This window comes from Nelumbo lutea, chromosome 1 (assembly GCF_056320005.1).
Source record: "Nelumbo lutea isolate HS-2025 chromosome 1, American lotus-T2T, whole genome shotgun sequence".
Taxonomy (NCBI): domain Eukaryota; kingdom Viridiplantae; phylum Streptophyta; class Magnoliopsida; order Proteales; family Nelumbonaceae; genus Nelumbo; species Nelumbo lutea.
The window spans coordinates 170,863,161-170,882,603 of record NC_142684.1 but is presented as its reverse complement, the minus strand read 5'-3'; the positions used below and the strand labels follow the sequence as shown (position 1 = coordinate 170,882,603).

The window sequence follows — 19,443 nt, the reverse complement described above, 5'->3', positions numbered from 1 at the left end:
TTCTATATCACCTGCATAGTCGCTATCCGTGAAAGCAAGCAGTTCTTCTTCTTCCTCTCCCTTCTTATACAAAATCCCATAGTTTGCATTGCCTTTCAAGTATCGCAAAATCCTTTTGGCAGCTTGTAAGTGAAGTTCAGTGGGTTTAGCCATGTACCTGCTAATCAAACTGACACTGAACATTATATCTGGACAAGTTGCCGTGAGGTACATCAAACTTCCCACCATTTGTTTGAAATACGTCTCATCCACTGTGACTCCATGATCATCTCTACCCATTTTGAAACCTGGCACAATCGGGCTGCTTACTGACTTGCTCTCAAACATCCCAAAACGTTTCAACACTTCAGTGGCATACCTCCTTTGACAGATGAAAATGCCATCTGGTCTCTGTAACACTTCAATGCCAAGAAAGAATCTCATCCTCCCCAAATCAGTCATGTCAAAAACTTTCATCATAGAATTCTTAAAATCAAACATCATATCCTCATCATCACTAGTGTAAATCAGATCATCCACATAAATACTTACTATCAGTATTTTACCTTACTGCTCCTATTGGCGAATAAAGTCTGCTCATTTGGACACTTCTGGAAGCCTTCACTAATGAAATGAGCTTCAATACGGCTAAATTAAGCTCGTGGAGCTTGTTTTAGACCGTACAAAGCTTTATGCAGCTTATACACCTTATGCTCACTCTCTTTTTTCTCATAGCCCTTTGGTTGCTCCACATACACGTCTTCACTGAATTCACCATGGAGAAATGCTGATTTTACATCCAACTGGTAAATCTTCCAACATTTTTGCGCTGCAAGTGCCACTATCATTCTCATTGTATCCATATGAGCTACTGGAGCAAATACTTCAGTGAAGTCTACCCCTTGTTGTTGAGAGTAATCCTTAGCTACCAACCGAGCCTTGTACTTGTCTACTTCTCCAAGTTCATTCAACTTCGTTTTATAAATCCATTTTACTCCAATGGTTTTGGCACTAGCTGGCAAGCCAGTAAGTTTCCAGGTCTGATTCTTTTCAAATAAGTTAATCTCTGAATCCATTGCCAATCTCCATTTTGAATTCTTCACTGCCTCTTCATAGTTGATGGGATCTGTAGAAGCAACAAGAGCCATATTGAGCTCAATTACTTCCTCGGATAGTCCCTCACCGCTGACATAATCTTCCATCCAAATAGGAGCCTATCTAACCCTTCTTTCTCTAACATTAGACCTTCCTGTGTTCACTGGATTAGATACAACTCTCTTGGCTGCATGATTTTCATCTCCCACAACTTCTTCTTCACTAGCAGCTTCAAGATTCTCATCACCTTCTGCTTCATGCTCATCATCTGTGTCATTCTTGTCATCACCCCACTCAAGATCTACCAACACTTGTTCCTCATAGATAGTGTCCCACTCCCACTATCTATTTTCCTCAAATACAACGTCTCTACTAGTCACCACCCTTTTTGCCATTGGATCATACAGCCTGTAGCCCTTCGACTCCTCACTAACTCCCAAAAGCACGCATTTTGAACTCTTGTTCTCTAGTTTAGTTCTCCTAGCGTCTGGCACATGAACATGTGCCACACACCCGAAGACTCTAAAATGTTTCACTGTGGGTTTTACACCGGACCATGCTTCTTCAGGAGTGATGTTCTTGACTGCCACTGTAGGACTTCTGTTTAGCACGTATATGGCCCAATTCACTGCCTCAGGCCAGAAGGTGTTGGGGATCTTCTTTTCTAAGAGCATTGAACGAACCATATTCATCATTGTTCGGTTCTTTCGCTCAGCTACTCCATTCTGTTGTGGAGTGTATGCATTGGTAAGCTGCCTTTTGATACCACACTGTCTACAAAACTCATTGAACTCCTCTGAGTTAAACTCACCCCCTCTGTCAGTGCGTAAACACTTGATATTCATTCCTGTCTCCTTCTCAACAAGTTTCTTAAAGCATTTAAATGAATTCAAAGCTTCTTATTTTTAAAATAAGAAGTAAACCCATGCTTTTCTACTAAAGTCATCAATAAAGCATAAAACATACCTCTTCTTGCTATTTGATGTGGGAGCCACTGGACCGCATATGTCTGCATGTATGAGCTGCAGTTTTTGGGTTTCCCTCCATGCACTCTTCTTAGGAATGGAGTTTCGGTGTTGCTTTTCCGTTCAAACAATCAATTTACACCACAATAGTAAAAGGAAGATGAGGCAGTCCACATACCATATTCTTGGTTTTCAAGGTATTGAGACCTTTATGGCTTAAATGGCCATATCTGCGATGCATTAAGTCAAAGAGATCTTGTGCACTTGTGTGAAAGCATGCCTCCTTCTTCTCTTGTGTATTGGCTAGCAAGATGAATATTCTATTTGCTGACATAACAGTTTGAATAATTAGACCTCTACCTGGATGATAGATTTTACACATTCCGCCATGAATGAGAATGGCTAGCCCCTTTTCCTACAACTGTCCCATACTCAGAAGGTTATTCTTCAACTCTGGCACATAGAAGACTTCTGTGGTGACATGGTTGAGACCATTCAACTGTAGTCTGACATTTCCTCTTCCTTTTACTGTCATCCTGGAATTATTCCCGAGTTTTACTTGCTGCCTGAAACTTTCATCTAATTCACTGAACATCAAAGAATCTCCACACATGATTTGAGCAGCCCGAATCTAAAAACCATACATCATCATGTTTTCCTTCATGCCTTTCTACGTAAGCCATCAACAACATTTCCTCATGCTTATCCGACTCGGCATAATTGGCCTCCTTGTCCCATGTAGGACACTCATACTTAAAATGACCGAGTTGATGACATCGGTAGCATTCCACTGTGGCTTTATTGAAGGCATGACGCCCTCTGCCTCTTCCCCTTCCTCTATAGCTGTTTCTGCCATGTCCTCTTGCTCCAACTCCCTCATCTGTGGTCACCTTTAGAGTTTTCTCCTCTCCATTGTTCTTGTGAAACTTTTGTTCATGTACAATTAATGATCTTTGTAGTTCATCGATGGTGAGTGTGTCAGTGTCCTTAGATTCCTTGATAGAACAAACAATATAGTTAAATTTGTCTATCAAGGACCTAAGAATCTTCTCTACAATGGTGACATCATGCATTTGCTCCCCATGAAATCTCATTTTATTACTTACCGACATAACTCTACCAAAATATTCAGTAACACATTCACCTAACTTCATTTCGAGAGTCTCGAATTCCCTCCTCAAAGCTTGAAGGACTTACCGTGTCACTCTAGCATTCCCTTCGTACTTCCTTTTCATCGAATCCCATATTTGTTTCGATGTGTCCTTCTGTAGGATAGTCTCAAGAATTGTTCTGTCTATTGCCTGAAACAAATAATTCTTGACATTCATATCCTTTAACTTCATCTCTTCGAGCCTCTTCTGTTGCGCTTCTGTCACAGCTTCACCTACTTGTGGTTCTTCATATCTTGTCTCGACCAAGTTCCGGTATTCCTTGGATCTTAAGAAGTTTTCCATGAGCATGATCCAATGGTCATAATGACCATCAAAACGTGGAATGGCTGGTTGGATGAAAGAACCTTCTCTTGTATTCAACATCTCTCTCAAACTTTCCTGTATTTACAAGTCAATCAAAAGATTGCAGCTTTCCTCTCTCAGGCCCAATGTGGCTCTGATACCACTATGTTAGAGACAATTGAATACAATAACAAGAGCTCAACAGAATGGACTGAATGACTTGCCATTTTATTGAAACTGTACTTGGTTTTTATAACCATTTACAAGTCTAACAGAAAGCATAAAATCAGTACTCGTTAGACTTATCTTAACTACGTGATTATCAAAGCAATGGAATAGGTCAACTAATAATATCCTTAAAAACTAAGATTTATTGAAACAGAAAAATAGACTAAGTAAAACAAAAATCTGACTCTAAGCAACGACCTCTTCAAAAGAGAAGAGAAGAAATGAAAAAATTGCAGCGGCGAGGGTTGCAGAGGCATCTTCGACGGCGGTAGAGATTCATTGTGTGTCGATGAGAGTGAAGAGGTGGTGGGGACTGGGGAGGGACCGAGGAAGAGAAGAGAATAGAAAGGAAATTAAAAAAAGCGGGTAAATTGAATTTGATAATTTTTTGGAGTCCAGACTGTCGTTAAGTCTGGATTCCGTCAGTTTCAAACAAAAGAGGGAGAGGGTGGTGTGTTCGGTTCTTATTGGGAGAGGGACAGAAATTTTTTCTATCCCCAGGGGACAGACGATCCGAACTCCAAATTTCCTACTCACAATACACTACACCAGCGCCCTCTACATTTAAGGACTACCACGTGTTTACATGCAAGTATGTATTCATGAAAAATGATGCTTAGAGTGAATTAACAAACTAGCATATTGGGGAAATGTGTACGAATCCTCCATGTCTCTATACGCCTGGAAATCTTGGGTCATTGGTGTTTTTTTTTTGTTTTGGTTTCTCTAAAAACTCTACAAGCCAGAAGCCTTGGATGCTCCTAAGTTCTGGATTGGAAAGTGCACTCATCAAAGCTCGATGTTGCCTTCGTCTTTTTATAGGATTGGTTATGTTCCTCTTCTTTTTTCATCGGCAAAGCTTGAAAGGCTCAAATCCATTTTCGGAGCTATAATGGAAAGTGGAAACCCTAGAACCATGGTCTGCTCTCCTGGCAATAACTGAAGTTTTGAGAATCTCTGAGCTCCATCAACGTCTCCTTCAACTCGCTCAAAATCTTGCTTTGCATTTTAAAGGTAATCCCATGGATTAGAGACACACAGAACACAGTCTCTCCCTTAGTCAGTCAGCTCTATGCTTTGATAATTTCTGTTATGATATTTGTTAATTAGGGCTTGAAATTACAGAGTATGTACATACGCAAATAGGTGGCTAAAACGAAAGATATCAAATATATATTGGTAGTCAAAGAAAACAGGGATACAAATAATAACAAGTGGGCTTGAAGTTAGAATAAAACCTAAATTCATGATGATCTTCAAATCAGATCTAGGACAATGGTTCAATGGAATAAGTGAAATAAAGCAGAGTAGATGCATCTCTGACAAGCCAGAACATAACACGTTTTCATCTATTATTGAATCTGAAACAAAAAGAAAGAGTTGGTTTTAAAAAAATAAATGTTGAATGAACAAGGAAACACAGAATATAGAGAGACCGTCAAAGTCAACAAATCAAATGGGACGTGGGTGAAACGGCTCTGTAATTAAGGATTAAGATGATGTTATGTTTGAGTGAGTTGCTATTGTTGCTAATCTTGGAGTGTAAACACCGTTAAGGCTTGGATCTGTGCTTATTTTATTTTATTTTTTATTATAAGAGAATAAGAGAAATATGCAGTGTTTTAAAAGTAAGAAGCACAACTAAATTGCAAGAGGCTCCTAGAACATGAAGCACAAGGTGAGGTGGACATCTGAACGAAATGAGGCTACTTTTAAAGAAAAACAATCAAAAGATAGACTTAATATACAAGAATGTATATTAGGAAGCCGTACTTTCCAAGCTGGGATCAGAGATTTGATTAGATTTTACAGCTTCCCTTATCTTGTCTAAGGGAATTCAGCATAGATAGAGAGAGAAGATTTGGGATAGCTTTGTTGTTTTAGTAGAAAAGGGAAGAAGGAAATTAGGAGTGAGGGAGAGGGCCCATAAGTGGTCATGTGGGGTGTAAAGCACGAGGGAGTGCATTGTTTTCTTTCCATTTTGAAAATTTTGCCACTGCAAGGTTTGTCATAACTAGTTTAGAGTTACTTGTTTGAAATGTTATTTTATCAAGGTAATCATGGGTTATGGATCTGATCAGAACTTTGGTAGATTGTGAAATTGGTAAAAATAGAAAAGCATTGTTGTTTTAAGAAGGAATTGTGAAGTGGGTGCTCCCAATAGAGTTGAGCCTTCTGCAACTCAGAAGTAGGAGATATGTTAGCTTCTGATGAGTCCTCTAAGACCTTTGCTAGTCAATGTATTGTCTAATGAGGAGTCTGTTCTGGTGGATATTTTTGAAGTGTTATTGATTCTATAAGATATAATGAGATTTTGCACTGCTACCATGAAGATTATAGGTTTTGGAACTAATTTATGCCATAATAGTTAATTCTACCCCCTGTTTGATGTTGATGATGTCAATAGTAGATTCCTTTAAGTTGGTATGGGTTTAGAGTGGATCTTTCTTTCAAAAATTCATAGTTGACAATGTTAAAATGGATACTGGTTTAGGCCTTGGCCTTTTGGTATTTTCAATTTTCAAGAGTGTTTGATATCTTAGGAGGAACTCAGGAGATCAACTATCATTTCTCCATAGTCAGATGACCTTTTTCTGCATTTTTTGTCCCCTCCTCCCAAAACTTAAACCTTTGATATCATACACTCAATATGAGTAGGAGCCTTATTATTATTTTTTGAAATAAGTTAACTGATTTCATTAAAGGAAAGAGAGGTACACAAGAGGGTTTACAAATACAAAGCAGGGGCCAGACCCCTGAGAATTACACAGGAGGAAAAATATCACAGTACAAGTCTCCAGAATGACTCCTAATTTTGCTAGACCATCTGCAATGGCATTTAGCTCCCTTGGGATCCAGTATAGAGAAACATTCATATGAGCCAATAGGTCCCTTGCCTCTGTTAAGAAGTGACTAAGTCTCCAAGGTCCAGCCTCCTGTTGTTCCAACCATCTTATGGTATTTGTCGAGTCACCTTCAATGGAGAAGTTCTGAATACCCAGTTTACTGGCCAGGCGACTCCCTGTGAGAGCTGCTAACACTTCTGTCTTTGCGGAGTCAGCTATCCCAATCGGTCCACTGTATACCCAATAGGTGAGTCTATTCTCATCTCTTAGGATTCCCCCTATACCGGCAGCTCTAGGGTTACCAAAAGCACTTCCGTCAAAGCTAAGAGTCCAAGTTCCTTCCCTTCTTACTGAGGGAACTCTGGGGGTAGGTGGGATAGGAGGGGAGGAAACCAGGAAGCTATACACATTTCTGTTAAGGTCATTAACATTGATTCCTGTGAACTCCTCTGAGCTGAAAGCCCACAAATTGCAGTAATGAGTGATGTGGTTGATCAGCTCACCCTTAGCTTTTGTCCTATTTTCAAACAGCCGATTGTTCCTTTCCTCCCAAATTCCCCAAAGAACAGCATGAAGTACTATCAACCAGTAAGTCTTACCTCCCTTGCTCAGACCTCTTCCTTGCCACTGTGAAACCTGTTCCTGAAGGTGCTTAGGAGCCACCCAACTAAAGCCAACTAACTGTAGGAAGAAGTTCCAGATGTTGCTGGCTACCTGGCAATGTATGAAGAGGTGGTCAGTTGTCTCTCCGTCACGTAAGCAGAGAGTACAGACGCGACGGGAGATAAAAAGCCTTCCAAGGTTTTTCTTCTGCAATAGCTCACAAGTGTTCACTCGCTGTAGACAAGCCTCCCAAACAAAGAAACTCACTCTTGAGGGAACAAACTTGCACCAGATCTTCTTGAAATGGAAGTCACTGTCTCGGTTTCCTGCAACCAGAGCCTCGAAGAAAGACTTGGACGAGAACTCACCTCGAAGGTGGGGTTTCCAGACTCGGGAGTCTTATGAGTTTGGGGAAATGTAGACTTCACTAAGAGAGAGAAGGAGGTCAGTAAGCTCACTAATCTCCGGTTTCCTTAAGGGTTTTATGGGGTTCAAGTTTATGTTGCTTTCATTGGGAGTATTGGGGAGGCACTGGGAGATGGTTGCACCTTTGTTTAGGCTAAGGTTGTAGAGCCTGGGATAAGATTCTGCTAATGTGGAGTTGCTCCACCACAGATCCATCCAAAACTTTATTCTTGTTCCATTACCCACCCTGTATCTAATGAAAGAAAGGAGGTTGTGAATGGAAGAGATACCTTTCCAGGGATTTGAGGAAGCTGATTGGTTTGAGCGAAAATTGCAGTCCCAACCATTTACATTTAACCCATACTTGCTGGTGATGATAGCTGCCCAAAGGGAGCTTGATTCAATGCGGAATCTCCACAACCATTTTCCAAGGAGGGCATTATTCTTCTCTTTTAGGTGCCCAATTCCTAGCCCTCCAGCCTCTTTTGGTTTACAGACCTGACTCCAATTTACTAGACGCCCTTTTTTAACACCTCCGCCTTCCCAAAGGAAATCTCTTTGAAGCTTTTCGATCTGTGATATGATTTTAGCAGGGATCTGAAACACTGAAAGGAAATAGACGGGCATGTTTGCAAGGGAAGCCTTAATGAGGGTAATTCTACCCCGTTTTGAGAGATAGCAGCTTTTCCAAGTAGCCAACTTCTTTTCACATTTTTCCATCACTGGCTCCCAAAAACTTGGATTTTTTTGGATTCCCTCCTAGTGGCATGCCCAAATAAGAAAGGGGGAGATTTTCCACTCAGCAATTCAGAGTCTCCTTGAAATTTTCCAGTAGGGAACCTTCAATTTGGTTTATAGATGCTAAGCTACTCTTCGAGTAATTTACCTTAGCCCCGATACTAATTCAAAACACTGAAGCACTCTTTTCACATTTAAGATATTCTCTGAATTGGCTTCCAGGAACAGGATGACATCGTCAGCAAAGGAGATGGGAAACGTTTATGGCATCTCTTCCTACCTCGAAACCTTTGATTAAGTTAAGGCTTTTGGCTTTCTTCATAAGCTAGCTGAAGACATCCATTACCATTGTGAAGAGGAACGGAGAGAGAGGGCAGCCCTGACATAGACCCCTACTGGCTTTAAAGTAACCTTTGGGCTCTCCATTAATCATGATCGAGAACCAGGTTGAACTTATACATTCTTTCATCCACTACAGCCATTTCGTTCCAAAACCCCTCAAATTTAGAACTTAGAGAAGGCAGTCCCAATCTACTTTACCATAAGCTTTTTCAAGATCTAGCTTCACAAGAAGGCCCGTCCTTCCACTCTTCCTTCTATCTTCTACAACTTCATTTGCAATTAGGATGCTATCTACGATTTGTCTTCCTTTCACAAACGCAAACTGATTTTGAGAAACCAACTCTTTTAAGACTTCTCTAAGTCTTTTTGCCAACACCTTTGCCATAATTTTATACACACTCCCTACAAGACTTATTGGTCTGTAGTCTTTCACTTCCAAGACACCATTTTTCTTTGGGATGAGGCAAATAAAAGTGGAATTAATTCCTTTGTTTACAATCCCAGTGGAGTGGAATTCTTTAAAGACCTCCAGAAGATCCACTCTTACAACTTCTCAATAGATCTAAAAGAAGAAGATCGGGAAACCATCGGGCCCAGGGGCTCTATCTCTGTCCATATCGAAGATTGCTTCTCTTATTTCTTGCTCTTCAAAATCCCTTTCAAGCCAAATTCTCTTGTCTTCTGCTAGAGTTGGCCCTTCCCAATTTCTTAAATTAAACTTCCTAGCACTTTCCTTAGAGTAAAGAGTTTTGAAGTGGTTTAGAAATGCCTCAGTGATTTCTTCTGCATCTTCCACCTCCCTCTGGTCCACCTTACTTTTTGAGATGAGATTCTTTTTATGCCCACCTGATGCATAGTTGTGGAAGAATTTTGAGTTGTTATCTCCTTCCTTTAACCATTTGACCCTTGACCTTTGACTCCAAAAGATTTCTTCTTTCTTGATTACCTTTTCCCAAGAATTCCTTAAACCATTTCTCCTACTCCTTCCTTCTCCGTCCAGAACTCCTAATTGTTCCTTTTTGTCTAAATCTTCCAACTCCATGAGGATGGCATTTTCCCAAGCTGAAATTACATTTTTTCCTTTTTGTCTAAATCCCCTAGGACTTTAGTTTTCTTTTCAGGAATTTCAGCTTTTGCAACAGTCTGTACCCAGCCCAGCCTTCAACTTTACATTCCTTCCACCATAAAGCTACATATTTTAGGAAGTCTTTGTGAAGAGTCCACATTTTCTCCGGTCTAAATGGGTGTTTACCTTTCAAGACCAGGTCTGTTTTCATGACTAAAGGCCGGTGGTCTGAAGTGCAGGGAGGTCTGATTTCTTGGAGGAGATTTGGGAACTTTTCTGCCCAATCTGAAGATACTAGGAACCTATCTAGTCTGCAACTTGTCGGGTTCTCTTGTAGGTTTGACCAAGTAAACTGACCATTATGGAGATGAAGGTCGCAAAGATTGTGTCTCGAGATAAAACTGGAGAATTCTCTCATGCTCCTGGTTGTTGTTCTTCTGTTGGAGTTTTCTTGAGAAAACCTTGTTACATTAAAGTTGCCTCCTAGGACCCAAGGGATTTCATCAAACTCATGTAGGGCATCCAATTCTTCCCAAAGTCTTTGTTTGTCTGAAGGAGCATTTGTTGCTCAGGGAATCCCCTTTGAAACACCACGAGTTCCCCAAATTGCTCTCAGTAGCTTCCTATACACTTCTTTTTTTGTTTCTTGGAGGATGACTATGTCTGGTTTTTCTCTTCTTAGAGTTTCTTTTACCAAACTTCTTTTTAGTTGGCCTCCCAACCCTCTAACGTTCCAACTTAATAATTTCATTAAGCTCCAATCGCTGATTTTCCCTTGTCCGCCCTAGACCCTATTGTTTTTTGATCTGTCAATCCCTATTGAACTCTCCTTAGCTCCATTTTAGAGCTCTTCTTACCACTTTTCATAATCTCGGCTTTCTGGACTCCTTATTCCCCCTTTTTTGGAGCCTGATTGAGTGAAGTTCCATTCTCTTTATTTATCCCCAGTTTTCCAGCCGTCTCAGTAACTTCTCTTTCCGGATTATCATCCCTTCTGTGTCTATCCAAACTATGATGCCCTTCGTCAAGCTTTTCATGGTAGCTTGGGTTAATGCTCGGTTGGGATAGATTTCCATTCAAACCTGGAAGACAAAGAGGGGAAGTAAGGTGAGATCCAAGATTAGGAGAAGACAAAGAACAGATTACAGGCAAAGGAGAGGAGGGAGAAGGGGAAACTTTGGTGTAGGAGCTTGAGCCTTGTCTTCCATCTCTTTCTAGGCTTGCTAGTTCACAGTTTATTCCGTACTCGGGATGTACAAGAAGTGTTTGTTCGATTATTTCCACACTTCCCCATGCTTCGTTTCCAGAGAAAAGATCCTTTGCCCTTAAGAACGCCACCTCCCTGGGGTCTGGTTCGGTCTCTGTTGCATAAGAGCTTGACTCTTCTGCTGATTCGGAGTTGTCTGCCTCGAAGAAAGAGGATGAGCTTGAATTGTCTAGTGATGAAGGAGGCCTGTAAATTTTCCTGTTACGTCTTCCCGAACTTGGAGGAGTTTCGGGCATTGGCTCGATTAGAGAATTTGGGTCTCAGGTAGGGCTTGGGCCGAGTGGGACTTCCTTCGAGTCTGTCGAGTGTCTTTAGAAGAGTTTCGGCCCAAAACTTGAAACTGAATTGGGTCCCTTAACATGTGAGAACTGTTTGAGGGCCGGCCCATTTCCTGAAGATATTTTGAAATTTGAATGTGGTTATCGAGAGATGCTTGGCCCGCCTTACTTTTTCGGCTCCTCTTTTTAAGGGGCCTAATGGTATTTCATTTGGGTAACAAATGAGGTTTCTCCAAAAGGTCTTTCTCTGACGATTTCCTTCCTTCAGATTTACGAAAGCTTCCAGAAAAAGCTCTTGAACCTGCAGAAGCTTCAGGTCCTATTTTGGGGAGAGGGAGGTGAGTTGACTCAGCGGGTTGAGAAGGAGACTCATTCGTCTTCTCCACTTCAACGGAAAGGTACAACCAGATGCCTCACTCTAACAGAGGTATGGAGCAGGAGATCGCGTGAACACGACGACTCCTAACCCTTATGCGAGTGAAACTCAAGGCAGAGTGGTCTTTCGCTTTTTCTGTCGATCTCCTCTAAGCCGCCGCACAAGCTTCTGATCAGGGTGAAGAGCTCTTCAGTCCAGAGGTGATAGGGCAGACCATGAATTTTTAGCCCGTTGAAGAGTAGAAAATCTGGAGAGGTGTTGGTCATAGGAACCCACCAATCTAGGAAAATCAGTTTTCCATACAGCTGGATTTTCTTTAGGTTGACCCACCTTAGCACTAGCTCCTCAGAAGGAGCAAACCCCACCACTCTAACAACATCAATTGGGTGGAGACTTACTAGCTCCTGAGAGTGAAGGTTAGCTGAGAGTCCTAGTTCCGCTTCCCTCCATGAAAGTGCTTCATGTTTGGTGCAAACAAAAGCTTGCTTCCACAGACCAAAGGGTTTTTCTTGGTGGACCACCGATATGAAAGCAGACCCTCCTGCCTTTACAACTTTGCTTTTTTTTTTTTGTCTCAAGCTGAGGGAAGAGTCTTACAGAGAGGTCGAGGGGTGGGGTTTTCTCTTGGGGGGGGGGGGGGGAGGATGTTCAGAACACTCTCAAACCTCTTCCAGCCCCCGCTAAAAGGCTTTTCAGGTAAGCATATATTTTTCCACTTGTAATTTTTTTCCAAACTACTCAAGCGGATGAACCTGCCCCATTTGTTCTCTTGGGTTTGAATGATGAGGATCCTGCCCTGTTCAGTTCAGTGTTTACCTTTTAGGTGTCGATTCGGGTTCCTAATAGCCTTTTGGATGAAGTTTCTCCATCACTTCACTTCGTCGAGAGTTAGGGTCCTCTGCTTCTTTCCGTTACCTCTATCAGATCTTGTCCCTCTGTTTGAGTTCCCAGGTCCAACGTCTTCACACCAATCACTACTGTTCTCCAATGTATTTTTATCCATGGTTGTGAATGTCGCCGGATACCAGTGTTTACAGTCGCCGGTCACGGAAGAACATGTCTTCTCCTTTTCTCTTCTCTTCTCCTTTCTCTTAGTTTAAAAGTGTACTTGCACTTCTAAGCTTCATTCTTCCTGTGGAGGAAGGTGATTGAGGAGACATATATGCCATTTATCTTTGTTACCAAGATTGCACCAGTGCTCAAGCCTGTGCTCTGGACCTCTTTTCATTCCTCTATTTGATCTGGAGTTCTCTTCTGCACAGATCTGTCTCTTCCCAATAGTAGTTAAGTGGCATGGCTTCTAGGGGTGAATTAGGGAATGATCAGAACTCATAACTAATGGGTTTTTGTAGCCTACTTCCTGTACCTCCATGCAATTTCCAACTTTCTCTTCAGCTAACTACTTCAATTTCCAACTTTCGTAGCTCACAGATGTCTAGATTTTAAACAACCACTTCAATTCATTAAATTAAACCCTTGTTCAAACTGTTGACTCATTAAATCTGAATGTCGATTCAATTTGGTTAGTTTCTTATAACATGTCATCCATGAATATCCCTCGTTAGAGTAGGAAAACTAACATGGTAACTCAATGCAAATGCCCAAAAATGAAGAGAATTTTGGAAGCAAAGTAATCAAGTCGTGTGCCAAAGGAGGGCATTAACAAAAATTAATAGAGTTTTGGTTTCCAAATCTTAGTTGTTTTTTGGAAATATATTGAATATTATACGAATCTCCCTCTCTATATTTCAGAAGACATGATTAGAGAATTAGTGTTCTTGAATCTTACTTTTATGGAAGATTTTTTCCGAAGGATTAAATGAAAATTAAATCTTAGCTGTCTTCCCTCTTTGGTCATTATTGATTTTTGCATCAAAAGAAGGGTCATCCTAATGATACATGTTGCTGCCTTTCTTTTCCTTCTATTATTTTTAAAGGAAAATTCTCAATCAGTACCTAAACTTTTAAAATGTGACAATCTAGTATTTGACGTTAACCAGTCCATTAATCAGCCATTAAGTGACGTTTGAAAAGTCAAAAATGCCTTAAGAATGCAATCTAATTCTCTTTATCAACCATCCAAATATTGATAATAAAATGAATAGTCCCAAATTTTAGATTCTTCTAAACAATCACCAACATTTTTGAATAGAAGAATCTAAGATTTGGGACCGACAAGTTTTTTGTCAATGTTTGGATGGTTCATAAAGAGAATTAGATACCATCCGAAGGGTATTTTTGACTTTTCAAATACCACTTAATAGTTGATTAATTGGACTAGTTAAAGGCAGGTACTGGATTGTTACATTTTGAAAGCTTGGGTACTAGATTGTCGCATTTTAAAGTTTGCGGACCAAATTGTCACTTGAACCAAAATACAGGGTATTGATCGGGAATTTTCCCTATTTTTAAAGGGAGGAACCTTATTATGACATTTTAGGTTAGTCAATTGACCTAGGGGTCAAACTGCTGACCTGTGGCCATAACTTTTTTGGGTTGTTGAACTGTTTATGTATCTTAAAATTAATTACATCAACTAGCATATCCTGGTAATTTCTTAATTAGAGTTTTGGATTTTCATGCTAAGTCAATGATCACTAGACAATACCCTTGTTTGATCGCAATACCATAAGCATGTTTACTTGGTCTTGGACACGTGAGTTGGGGCACTGGGTACCAGATTGGAAACTTGCATCATAAAAGGATGCCTTGTACGTTATAAATAACTTGAAATTAGAGCAGTTTGGTGGTAAATAGAAACCCAGTTTCAGACACTCAGCCAAGTATCTTTTTCGAGTACCTAAGGCTGTGTTTGGAAACGATGCAAATGGAGTGCAAATCTCGGTTTAGGGTAAATTTACACTCTGCTTCACTTTTGCTTGTGTTTGACAAATTACATTTGTGCATTGACAAATGACAGACCAATGCATATTTACCGTGATAATAAGATGTAAAAGTATATCAATAAAAAAGACGTAAATTTGCATTTAAGTGGGTTTTTGATAAAAAAAAAAAAAAAAAACATGATTTATTGGAATTCATGCTTCCATCCATAAAAGGTAAATTTGTCAATGAAAAACTAATTCAATTTTGCAATTTATATGAATTGTTTTTCATTCTACATATCTGCATTTACACTTATTTGCATCGTTTCCAAACCCAGCTTAAGGTTCAGTTTGAAAGGAGTACAAATACAAATATGTACATTTATAAATACATATGAAATAATACAAAATACAGGATTTTGCATTCTACACATTTGAATTTGTACTCCTTCCAAACTGAGCCTAAAATTGAATCTGAACATGAGTCATTATGAGAAAAGTGCAGTGGGAATTTCAAAATCGAAAATAAGTTGAAGTGGTATCGTGTAGAACTTTCCTTGTATGACAACAAAGGCATTGACGATTACTATTTTTACTGTTCTCATAGCTGCAAATATTCCCCTTTGCATGCCATCGATCAACAGGTGGGATTTGCAGGATAGCTTAGCGAGAATACCCTCATGATGGCCATCCATGCAAATATTTTTACCTAATCCAACAAGAAGTCAAGAACAATATTCTTGCGCTGAGATCTTTTCCCGATAGTTTCACTATTCACATAAGGGTAACCTCTCCCTCTGCAGCATTTCTTTGCTTCATTTATATGAATCAGAATGAAATTACCACCTTTCATAAAAGAAATCAGGTGTTATATTATCGAAGGTAGAGTTTCTTTCGGCCCTCGACTCTTTTCTGCAGACCAGTAAAGCGAGAAAATATAACCAGAGTAGAGAGATTCACCTCATTGAGCAGGAGACCCATAGATCAAATCATGAGGCCTATAAAATAATTCCACTGCTGTCATCAAGCTTGAAGGATGATGAGATGGCATTTACAGAATTCTGACATGAAAATATCAAGCCGTACAATGGTGCAAGTGGACTGCACTCTGCAGTCGAAGAAATAGAAGAATTCCTGGATGGCTCGACCCCGTGGTACAGAAATTGAGCTGGTTCTAATTCCCAAAAAAGAATGATAATCCCTCGTTACATTACTTTCGAGTTTCAACAGATTACATTTGGGATGAATTAGAAATGCGCTTAAACCTGTAGTCCTAGCAGAGTTGCAGTTCAGTTCCCTTATTGTTCGTTCTCGTTAAACTCCTAGTACTAAGCTATAAATTAAAAACACGTGGAAGTGGAAACACCCAAAAGCAGAAGTTGGACGTTACAAAAGGGAGTTCGATTCAAAGGGCTGCCTTGGCACTGAATCACCATATCTAATATAATCAGTAGTTTAAGCGCCTCATAGCTTCCTACGGTCCTACCCCAAATAAATTAAACTCTATTGGTGGATAATATTCTTTCATTATGGGATCAGTTGTAATGTTCTTGGTTCTTCCTTGTGGTTCAGTGGCGACATTAGTTCCAGTTTCTAATGGCGGAAAAGGATGAACCGTCCGTTCAGTACCTATTCCCTTGTACCTGCAGTCATGGAAGGCGATGAAACCACACCATCAGACTTTGGTGGTAAAAATAGCTGGTTATAAATCTTATGATAAATGGTGTGAAGTTAAATTGGGAAAAGGCGACCTAAAACCGCTATCTGGATCTGGAGATCATTTTACAAAATTATAAACATGGAATGGAATGGAAGTATCATCTTGCTCTTGGGATCTGTGATATTGGAAGGAACGGGCAATTGGTACTCACCTCATATCCAACAAAAGATCTGCAGTAGTTGGTATTTGTGAGAACTGTACTGGTAGAACCACATTCGCTTTCCTTGAGAGACACTGTGGACCTATCAAGCTTAATTGACCATGGGTATTGGTATCCATGAATGGTAGACCCCACATGGGAAGATGAACGCTGCATACGAATGCTCCTTGGGATATTCCTTCCTTCCATGGATGCTCTCCGTCTGCTGGGTTGTCTCTCGTAGGAATCAGGTCGTTGTTTAGGTGCACTCTGCGACCGGACTTTTGCCTTGGAAGATTCCGTATTGGCCATGTAATGTGGAAAGAATGGGTAGTCATTGGACACAGAATCTGCGTACTCTGACCGTGGAAAGGCAAAAGGGGCCATTGTTGGGTCTGGTTTGGCCACAGCCGAGTAGCATTGGGGACTGCTCTGTGTTGTGAGGAAAGAATACTCCTCAAAATGCCCACTGCAGACTCTTGGGCTCATATCGGTCAAGGCTGATGGAGCCGGTGACATCTGGAGTTGATGTTCTTGCTTTGTGTTTGCACGGTTTCCAGCATAATATATTGAAAACCTTTGATCTGCCCGTTCAATTTGCGGGTGGTTGGAATAGCCATTCCTGCTCTTTGAACTTGCCCTCGATTCACCAATATCCATCTCCACAATCTTAATGTTCTCTATTCCTCTATCCATCTCCTACAAATGCATAAAAAGGCCAGATTGCACATCAGATGTCAAAATTGACCCACCAATTTTTTTCTTTGAAACTGCTGTAAGCCTGTAACCATTTCCTCTCTTCAAAGAAAACCAAACTAATATTTTCCATTTCCAATACATGAGAGAGCATATGGCTTAGCTTTTTAATCTAACAAATTCATGGATGCAGAGCAGTTAAATTTGCTATAGATTTGAAATACTGGAGGAAATGATATTCACATTGTATGCTTGTCTGAACCGGTTGTCCTGTAAGGATTTTCTGGGAGTGAATTGTCTTTGAGGGGTAGATTGTGCTTCCTCAGCCATCCGGATCCTCTGGGCCCTAGCTCTGGCCTGAACTGTCACCAATGCCTGCATGCACCGGAGAGTAGCAGTGGCCTGTTTCCTCACCAAGTGCCCCCTCACCAACGCCTGCAACTTCACCAATCCTTTCAATGCACGTAATGCTTTTCTTGCCTGTAATCAATGTATCGTTGTCAACTGTTAATTCATATTTTTGTCACTAATTTTTTCTTCATATAGGTTCTTTTCACCAAATCTGAATTCGGTATTCATATTTTAGGAACAAAAAGCATGTAAATAGGAGAGAGGGTTCTCATCAATCAGCAAAACAGACGGAAATGGTGTTTCTTTGGGGAGTAAGGGGAATTGGAATTTCAGATGAATTCATACCAGGTAGGAACGGAAGACAGCTTGAATCTTGATGGCGGCAGCCTCTTCAACCGCACTGGGCCTTGTGGCAGCAGCTGTGAGGCGAATCACAGCAGCAGCAACCTGTGCAGCTGCGACTGCTGCATCAGCAGCAGCAGCTGTAGCGGCCGCCACAGCCATGGCATGCTTCTTTTGCTCATTCTCAGATTCAAGAATGGCCTGTACCGCTGGCGTGGCGGCAGCAGCCGAGTCTGTGGAATTCCAATCCTTGGGAGCTGCAGCTGTGGCTGCTGGTCTCCTGAAACTCCATCTGCGTTTCTCTTTTGGTGTACTAGGAGGAATTGAAATTGGCGTGGTTGGATTCTCAGTAGGAAGTGATGAAGGCTTCTTGGTACTAGCCTTTTCCTTCTCTTTCTCTCTTTCTCTTTCCTTCTCCTTGTCTTTCTTCCCCGTTAAGAAGCTTCTGATCCATTTGCTAGTCTTCCCCATCTCTGTCAACCCTTCTAGGAAGCCATTGTAGCAGATATAACCAGATGATATATAGTATACATCTATCTGACACACAAACACACACTCTCTCTCTCTCTACAACTCACTCACTCGGTTGCTCACTCTTTGATTACTGTTTTAAGTTGTGATAATGTTGTCATCAAAGAGTCTTTCTTTCGCTGTTTTCACTTACCCATCCTGTTTGTGATCGACTCAGCTGGAGATCTGGTCTCATCAGTTGTTTTGTTAACTGCAAGGCCTGCAGAAGAAGGGAAAAAAAGGAAATGAAAATTTTTCTCCTTGGATGAAGCCACTTGCCACTCTGTGTGTTTAGGTTTTAAGTGGCAAAGATTCCCTTAAGGCCGTTACTGCCTCACTGGGGAGCTGTGTGAACTACCAATTTTAGCCTCGGAAAGATGTAGAGATGAAGGACAGGTTTGGTAAATTGGACATGGCACTGTCGGCTAATGGGGGTTGGAAATGGGAAGGGAGTCAGAGATCATGTGAAATAGGGTGGTGCAGCATGCTGAATCCGTGTAAAATACTCCTGCCAGGGTGAAGACTGAAGAGAAACGCCCGTCCAAATGGGGTCACTCGATCGGATCGGACTCATTCATGGATATTGGGCAATAATAAAATATAGAATTTAAGATTGAAATTTGGAAGTTGGAAGTTGGGAACTTGGGTTGGATCTCCACTTCCGGCCTTGGCCAGTTGGCCTTCCCTTCTGGGTGGGCCCAGCCCCACAATAGTCTAGGGGTGCGCACGTGGTTATCCTACACTTGGTGGTTTAGTTAAGACTTAAGAACCAAGGTCCCCATATGATATCCCAAGGGACCTTGGTTCATTATTCTAAGGACGACGAAAGTCACTTCACCCACCCTAGTTAAGAACTTGAAAAATTCCCCTGAGACAGAGACACTACACGTTCAGGCGTTCAGCAGCTTTGGATGAGTATTGAGCGGTCGGTGTAGAGACAGGTTAGCCAACGATGCAAAGTTCATTCAATATCAACACGCCTTCAATCGCTGGGCTGCTGGGTAGGCCCAGCCCTTAGCCCCTTCGGACGTGGATGGATATTATTCTGGCTGGCCTCCTCCTGAATCCTGGGTCCTGGGTCCTGGCCTAGCGCTTGTCATGCTTAATAAAAACAAATGGTAGAGAAAACTTTCACAAAATGTCAAAATTACAAGGACGAGGAGGTACCACCAGAGACGGAGCCTTCAAAGAAGACCGGTGCGGTTGGTCCCACCATTT

At 41.1% G+C, this 19,443-nt stretch overlaps 1 protein-coding gene across 1 annotated transcript; it reads right to left on the bottom strand.

Moving 5' to 3' along the window:
• Positions 1–15,431: 15,431 nt before the first annotated feature.
• Positions 15,432–19,046, bottom strand: IQD19 (IQ-domain 19). The gene is made up of 4 exons (XM_088960576.1): positions 17,719–19,046; positions 17,266–17,502; positions 16,339–17,025; positions 15,432–16,110 (listed from the first exon to the last, which is right to left on the bottom strand). The coding sequence occupies exons 1-4, from the start codon at positions 18,184–18,186 to the stop codon at positions 16,090–16,092; spliced, it is 1,413 nt and encodes a 470-aa protein (XP_088816702.1). The 5' UTR covers positions 18,187–19,046; the 3' UTR covers positions 15,432–16,089.
• Positions 19,047–19,443: the final 397 nt, after the last annotated feature.

Bases quoted from the DNA above. Each gene is read 5' to 3' on its own strand.
- IQD19 (XM_088960576.1), bottom strand. From the start codon at position 18,186: ATGGGGAAGACTAGCAAATGGATCAGAAGCTTCTTAACGGGGAAGAAA. The intron at 17,503-17,718 runs GTATGAATTCAT...CATTGATTACAG, and splicing joins CTGTCTTCCGTTCCTACCTG to GCAAGAAAAGCATTACGTGC. The intron at 16,111-16,338 runs GTGAGTACCAAT...CCATGACTGCAG, and splicing joins GATCTTTTGTTGGATATGAG to GTACAAGGGAATAGGTACTG.